Below are 8,634 nucleotides of genomic sequence, written 5' to 3' on the forward strand. Positions count from 1 at the left end.
TATTGACCGTTTACTAATTGCTCTATCGATTATTACGCTTTAAACAACAAGAACAAACCAAATTTCCCGCGAACTAGGGATTCCTATTAAGTCTCAACTAATTAAATTAATTTTTTTACACTATGTATAGTGTATTTCAATTAATTTGTTATATCACATTATTTACTTTATTTTCTATGAATGTTTGTTTAACCTGATACTTGATAGTTGATACTGTAAAAAATTATTTATTGGAATAAAAGTATCCAATTGTTTATTTATTTTTTGTTTGTATGAATTCAAATATTATTATTTGAATTTTTCAAGTAAAATTTATATAGTTAAAAAGTACATAAATAAATAAAAGAAAATCGATTCTCCTGGAATAGGAATATTAGATTAATTACACCTAGCACCCATGGTTGAATTTTTATAACAAAACAGAAGTTCCCTGCACTTATTGGTTATAATTTGTTATATATGGCATGGAAATTCTTTGCTCTTTCTTGTATTTATACTTTATGCAGTACAAATTACTATACTTATATCCTTTATATCCAAACCGATTAATCTAAAACTGAAATTAAAAAATTCAACCTTATGCAAGCTTATTCGGACTGTAGTTTGTTCAAACCAAAATTTTCATATCCAATCCGAATGGCCACCCTTGAAATTATTATATGCACCTCTTATCTCTCTTGCACTTCCTCATATGATTTCTTTCGCAGAGTGAAGCCCAAGAGAAAACATATGAGGAAATGCAAAAGAGATTGGAGGAGCTGGAATAAAGATTAAAAGTGCACTTCGTAAATTTAAGATTCACTTGTATCTCTGTTACAAGCAATGTGTGTATAGTGATCCTTTTTTATATGGTAACAGTATTTGAATATAGTGATCCTAGAGAACTCCATGAGTAACAAAATAACAAACATGAGATAGACCTCCATCAATCAATGATTGAGTACCAACCACAAACATTTTAGTCCATTCATCATCTAGCTAGATGAAGCCTGTGTGCGATATATGAGGTAAAATTAAGACTAGACAAACTCAAACTTATATAGAATGGCAATGGAGTCAAAATATAATCAACTAGAGCAAAAAACTGCCTTAAATTGTTGTAGCAACAAGGTCAATTTGTAGCACAAAACTAGTAAACACTTGAATGTCAAAATTTCACCAAAACATAAAAAGAAAGTTCCTCTAATCTCTCTGCTTAACTCTTAGATGCCAACTTTTCTTTGGCTTTTTGGATCTTCAAAACCTTCTTAACAATTTTTTGCTCTTCCACCAAGAAAGCTCGGACAATCCTGCAAACCAAGCATTACTCAATTATTGAAGTTCAATACAAAAGAAAATTAAGGAGACATATAACAGACATGGACAAGCCAACAAGCATTTAAGAGAACAAACCTCTCCCTCACTGCTCCTCCAGACAATACTCCACCATAGGCACGGTTCACAGTCCTCCTGTTCCTAGACAACCTGGACCTCTTGTACTCAGCTGGTCTCAGGTGAGGAATCTGCAAAACAGCAAAGCTTAAAGATTAAAAAATTGCTCCAAATGCTTGAATAATTAACTACCACAACATAAGATTTTAAATAAACACGCACAAGGAGAATGGGTACTAGATCCATTGGCAATGCTGAGACGTGTTTAAGGCAATACTCAACATCACATGCAACTATTTATGAAAAGAAGCTAGCAGAAAAGCCAAAGTCGGTACTAGTCAAGTGATAACTATTAAATATTAAAGCCCTGCTGATGGATCTAGCACTCGTCTCCTTTAATTCTAGATAAAAGAATAGCAATCTTATTTATGGATTAATGAAGAACAATTGTTATTCCTTCAAGCATATTAAAATTACATAATGACACCATATTTCTACCAAATCTGGTAGCACAATTTGAAGGAGCTAAGAGCTACCTCATTTTGGGGCACAAGAACAATAGAATTGAGCAACTAAAGCCTACACTATCTTAATAGTGGAAAAAATGAAATGTCACACCTAGATTGAACATTCATGCTCATACTACTACAGAAGAAATGTTTAAGCTTCAATCTAAGTTGAAAACTGTCTAAAGAAATCAAACAACGACTCTCAAAAATGAAAAATAACATATTGATTATAACTAAAAACCAAAATTTATTCTAACAAAAAGGATTCAATATATACACAACTGAGATTTCAGACAACAAAATCCAATTGAATACATGATACATCAGAAACAACAATAATTCCTGACACAAATTGTAAAATGAAGCTCCATTAAGAAAAAGGGTGGTCTAATGATTGCTGCTGAGAATACATAATCATGTGAGACAGCACAAATAACGTGTAGTGAACAAAATGCAGCAGAATGCAATTCTATTACTAAGGGTATCAAAACATTAATGCAAAGCACAGCACTGGCAATAGAAAACATTCAAAGTTTTGATCTAAATATCAAATATTCAGCTCAGGCAATTGAATCACGAAATGCAAACAAAGAAAGAGAGCATTACCCCCTGAATCCTCTTTCCAGTGACAGGGCACTTGGGACCATTAGCCCTCTTCTTGGTAGTCTGATAAATCAACTTCCCACCTGTATTCCAATCAATCAATCATTACATCAACCACGACTAAATCCCAAACAGGCTAAGATCTCTATCGATCGTCTACATTCATTCTGATCTATTCAATCCATATCATAGCAATACTAATTTATACTTAAAATTGAATGAATAAGCACAATCAAACTACAGAAAAGATATGATTGTTTGTACCAGGAGTTTTGACGACGCGGTGCTGGTTGGATTTGGTGGCATAGCTGTGGCGCTTCCGGTAAGTGAGTCTCTGCACCATCTCTCTCTCTCTCTCTCTCTCTAGGTTGAGGCTCGGACGGAAGAGGGAGTGGAGATTTTGAGATAACAAACTTAAAAACCCTAATCGGGAATTTGCCCTAGATCCGACGGCTACTAAGAAATATATTTGGACGGTTCTGATTGACAAAGATTTGGGCCAGAGTTACTCTTTTGGGCTGAAATCCAATCCAGCCAATTGGTTGTTTGGGCCAATATTATTTGTTCATCTAAATGATACTAGATTGGCGATTTGCTTCATTTGGTCAATTTATGTTCCTTGTTACGTTAAATAATGGAATAATAACACTAAAATAGGATAAATCGAAAGAATAATGTTCAAATAAGTCTGAATTAGACTTGTACACATCCGTAGACATTATTCATGGAATATTCATAAAGAGATCAAACTTAAATTATCTTAGTTCAAGAAATATTCTACTAACGGCTCTCGAATCATGGAGATATCTTATCATGAGAAAAGAATCAAGGGAGGAACAGAATTATATACCCGCACTATTTATCAATATAATCATGTTTCTTGTGATTGTAATTTATTTTCTATCACTTTTAATTTATTGCAAACAACATCATTTTTGAAGCTAAATATGAATAGGTTTTGCAAACTGAATTCTTTTCATTTTCTAGAATAATCTTTAAGACTCTTCGACTTCAATCAAATTCGTGAGCAAAGTACGTTCATTGTTGCATGTATAGCTTTCTAGAGTACTAGAGACTATGTGATCTACCACAACTTCTATATTCTAGCATGTTTGTATGTGTTGTTTATTACTCCCTTTGTCTCTAATTACTCGTCCACTTTTCTTTTTTTTAGTTGTCCCTAATTACTTGTCCATTTTGACAAATCAAGAAAGGACAATTTTTTTACGTATAATACCCTCAATTTTGAAAAAGATAGAATTTCTTGAAAATCTTAAGTTTTTAATTAATCCACTTCATAATTAGTAGGGATAAAATGATAAATTTACTATGTCAATCATTATTTTCTTAATAGGTGTGACAATTCCAAAGTGGACAAGTAATTAGGGATAGGGGAGTATTCACGTGAGCAATAATTTCCAACAATAATTACGTGTAAATTCAGACGCGGAGCTGGTATTAGGAATTTGGGGGTTCTAAATTTCCTTCATATTCCTTACCATTGAGTTGTCAAACAGATTTGTTAGGGGTTCACAAGTTATTACTTAATTTTCTAGTACAAATATAGGATCTACGGAAAAACTACTGATTCGTTCGAACCCATGAACCCTCACCTAGCTCCGCCCCACGTGTAATTGGCTTTTGAGTTTTCAATAGTGTGAAAATTTATGCTTGAGAAGTACAACTGAAATGGGGTACATTATAGAGGGAGGGGCGGCGTCCGAGGTTGACAAATATGTCCATATATCCATGCTAATGAATGAAAAACAGCACCGTTACAATTTGCAATAATCCTCAAAAGCACAGCCACAACCAAATTTAAGATTATTTGTCTTGATAGCAGCCTAATTAATACTATAATAGTTATATGAGATGTAACTTGTGATGAAATTTTAAGAAAATCCTTGAGATTGACAAAGATACGAAAATGATGTAACAAACATTTTTTGTGTACCCAAATTGAAATCTCTTCCAAACAGTGTGTAGGTAGGTGCTACCGTCGGATTTAATGAATCACATATAATCGAGAACAGTGGTGGAGCTAGGAATTTCACGAATGATGTCCAAAAAAGTGGGAAAAAAATGTTGCTAGTAAGATTCAAACACATGGGCACTTAGGGCTCTTTCAAGACATATAAAAGTAGGGGGTTACAACACCTTGTTCTGTTAAGGATGTCCAAAATTTGTTAGTTGATCACTTCGTGTATCATTTTACTAATATATATAGTATTACATTCCGACGAAGGGTGTCCAATTGGACACCCTCACTATAGGGTGGCTACTCCGAGTCCAGAACCTAAATAAGCCACAAAAAGATAAAAGTGACCAAAATAAGTCACTATTCTAGTAAGTAACTAAAATAGGCTTAGTGGAAGAAAATACTCCGTTTTAGGCAATATTCCAAACGTTTTCCGTTAGTCTCATAACGTGTATATTTTAATATATAATGGAACTATTTAAAGTGTTTAAAGTGTAAGAAAAACTTCCACCTTACAAAATGTAAGAAAAATTTACATTTTAAAAGTGTAAGAAATAGTTCCGTTATATATTAAAATATACACGTTATGAGACTAACGGAAAATATTTGGAATATTGCATAAAACGAATTTTTTTCTTCCACTAAGCCTATTTTAGTTACTTACTAGAATAATGGCTTATTTTGGTTACTTTTATTTTTTTTATGGCTTATTTAGGTTTCGGACTCACCTACGCCCTGGATCAGGAGAGTGATTGAAAAATGTGATTATAACATAGTACTAATCATAAATTATTAAATCGAGCTAATGATAGAAGCAACAATACTTTCCGATCAAACCCTATTAGTTTAACTAACACAACAATATTTTGGAATGTTATATGTCTGTTTGATTTTAGTAGAGTTATGTAACTTTTCTTGGTAACAAATGTTACGTAATGATCACAATAATTTTTTTTAATGAAAAGGAGATCAAGAATACTATACTATAATCTAATTTGTTATTAATGTGTATCATTCTTTACGAGTTAAACATTGTTGATCTCCTTTTCATCAAAAGAATTGGCTATAATTGCATAATATTTGTGATTATATCTTCTTTTTCATTATCATATGTAAGTATATTGTATACATAATCTTCTAGAACTATATAACTCAGTAGAGACCACGTCAAAATTGACACTCTTAATAAGAAATTGTGTGGAATAAATAAGGTGGCAGAGGTTTGACTTATTATTAACGACCCCAAAAAGCAATTTAATGCTTATTAACATTTGTCAACCTTGACATATTGGCATCGCATTAATCATTTGTCGGGAAGTGGTTCAGTAGTCCACGTTGCACCAGATCACATGGCTCAAACATGGACCCACACACTGCCACGTGTCAGGCAGATTGAAGCTGCCCGAAATGAAACTAGGCCCAGTTTAATCTCTTCTTGATTTGGAGTGGACCCAGGCCCATCTCACAGCTCTTGTCGGTTTTCGGATTGGTGGGCTCCAAGTGTACCAAAAAAAAGTACGTATAAATTTTAAGAATCACATAGTTTTAATATGAAATTACAATCTATCCCTATTTAATTTGTAATTACATTAATCCCTGAAAAAGTAAAACAAATCAAATACATAATATGTAGCTCGGATACATTAAAAATTAGTTTGCATACATTATAAAATAAACTGAATACATAATATGTAGCTCAAATACATTAAAAAATAGCTTAGATACATTATAAACTAGCTCGGATACATTATAAAATAATTTAGAATTAGGAGAAAAATAAGGGATTTTAGAGATTTTTAGAAATAGAACAGAAACATAAGATGTGTATTTCAGTAATTTTTTCAAAAAAAATATCATTTCTTCTTAGGTGCTCAAATAGTGAGCACGCCGTTTGTTTATTATATTGGGCCCATTGGGCTCTGTGTGTGGGCCTGGAAATTTGTTGACTTTTGAGATGCAACTCAAGAATTGCCATGGGGTTGACCTTTTTAAGAAACAATTTTAGATTTCACGTCTCTTAAGAAATTATGTAAGTTTATCATTATACTGCTATCTAGTGTTCTCTAAAAGTCAAGTTTTCAATCAATGAACATGAATTAGTAATTTATTTGATTAATTAATTTGACCAATGAATATGAATTGTTTGTTTAGTTTTTCTATGTTGGTCAAATATATATTTTTAAGACTAATAACTCTCAACGGTATAATAGAAAAAATAATGTCATTTATGCATTTATTTTGTGAAATAAAAAATATCAATGACCAGGTATTTTTTGTAAGGACGACATATAAATAGGAACGGAGGAGTAGTAGTGTTTAACTTTGGAAAAAGCACAAAAATCTCATGCATTTGGGGCCTAATTACATCATATTCGGGAAGTTTTCCTAATTACAAATATCTCGAATTTTTCATTGCTCTCCGATACATTTCTTGGTTGTCCGATTCATTGCAAACGATACATTACTTAATGAAAGGGATGTATCAAAGAGGGGATAGGAGTGTATCTGAGAGGGGATGGATGTATCCAAGAGGGGATATGATTGTAGTCAATAGGGACAAGGATGTATCCGAGAGGAAATTTTTATAATTTTTTAAACGGTAGAAAATTTTAGAGATTATAATATCTTAAGTTATGCAGTAATTTTTCCTTAACTTTATTCATCGATATTTGGCCACAAATCAAGGAAATTGGTGACAAAGTATTACACATTAAGTTGAAATCCTAACAATTCATTAGAATTCCAATATCTATTATTGATTGTGATTATATTTTTACAAAAACGACCTTACTAAATAAGAGAAAATTAAATTGTGGAACTTCAAAGACAATATTTGTACAAATCTTTCATTTTTAAACTATAGTAAACTCGCATTCAACATTCAACTTTGATATGTCCGAGTGCGAGCTCACTATAGAGCATTATGTGCCAGTTTTGAAATAGCTCACATTGCATCAAAGGTAGGTTTATTAAACTCTTCTCCTTTTTTTCCCTATATCCCAACCCCTAAAAAGAAGGTCAAATTAAATTTAAAAAAAATTAAGCAAGGAAATTAAAGGAGTGCTTTATTCAGATGAGTGGTTTTAAGAATTGCATGGTCAATCTTACTGTAAGAGATAATGACACTATTATATATAAGCCATAAGGTTGAGATGTATTTATTATCTTTGATTCTGAATCACATGTATATGCAATTGAAAAATTACATTAATTTTACTAATTCTCAAATCCTTGTCACTCAATAGCAATGACATTTCATATTCATTGACTTAAATTTGCTTGCATTTGGACTATAAATTGTTTACCCCGTCAAATATTTTGTCCAAGTGACAGTTTCTTTGACTTGTCATAAAATTCGAAATCGTCTTTGATCAATACATACAACTAATAGACCAAAACAGTAGCTAGATAATTATATGTTTTTATCGTACAGTACATATCTAATAGTATAGAGTATTAATCTTACGAAAACTATAACTAGTAGTAAAAAAAATCTAAATGGTATAGACATTTGTTGTGTCATGCATGATATATGTGATATCTGTATAATTAAATAATTACTCCACGCACAAATCAATTCATTTTAATTTTTCGTTTTCAACTCAAATCAATTCGAACTTCCCCTTTTCATCATCAATATTAGTTTTGTGCCTCAATTCATTACGTTTTCTCGAGACTTGTTATGAGAAGACAACAGCCAGGAAAAGATATCATACACACGCATGCAATAGATATATATATTTTAAATAATAATTATTTAGCTGAATCTTCAACTAAAGTCTATAGAACCTTTTAGAATGAAATTTGCTGAATCAGTATTTTTTAAATTTCTCACTTCTGAATATTCTTGTTTGACTGAGTTAAATTAATTATGTTTATCACTACCAAGGTTTTTTATATATAGAGAGAGAGTGTTAATTAAATTACATTTGATTTATAGGAAGTGCTTTAAGTTCTACACACAAACGTTTACATCATTGAATTTAGTTGACCTATCTATTACAATATGTAATATTTATGGAAAATGTGCTATCATCGAAAAATGAGTAATATTTGCTGAACTAGTAATTACATTGAATATTAATAGTGTAAAAATTCTTTATACTTTCATAATCATATAATCAATTTAAGTGTTTGTATACCTATTTCATGTTTATAGAAGAGCTTGTAATC

The 8,634-nt window shown here is 31.6% G+C and overlaps 1 protein-coding gene across 1 annotated transcript; it reads right to left on the reverse strand.

Moving 5' to 3' along the window:
- Positions 1 to 1,026: 1,026 nt before the first annotated feature.
- On the reverse strand, positions 1,027 to 2,877 carry LOC125872144 (60S ribosomal protein L34). Its single transcript, XM_049552821.1, has 4 exons — positions 2,748 to 2,877; positions 2,487 to 2,566; positions 1,393 to 1,502; positions 1,027 to 1,289 (listed from the first exon to the last, which is right to left on the reverse strand). The coding sequence occupies exons 1-4, from the start codon at positions 2,824 to 2,826 to the stop codon at positions 1,196 to 1,198; spliced, it is 363 nt and encodes a 120-aa protein (XP_049408778.1). The 5' UTR covers positions 2,827 to 2,877; the 3' UTR covers positions 1,027 to 1,195.
- Between the last annotated feature and the right edge of the window lie 5,757 nt (positions 2,878 to 8,634).

Source organism: Solanum stenotomum, chromosome 8, assembly GCF_019186545.1.
Source record: "Solanum stenotomum isolate F172 chromosome 8, ASM1918654v1, whole genome shotgun sequence".
In the NCBI taxonomy this organism is placed as follows: domain Eukaryota; kingdom Viridiplantae; phylum Streptophyta; class Magnoliopsida; order Solanales; family Solanaceae; genus Solanum; species Solanum stenotomum.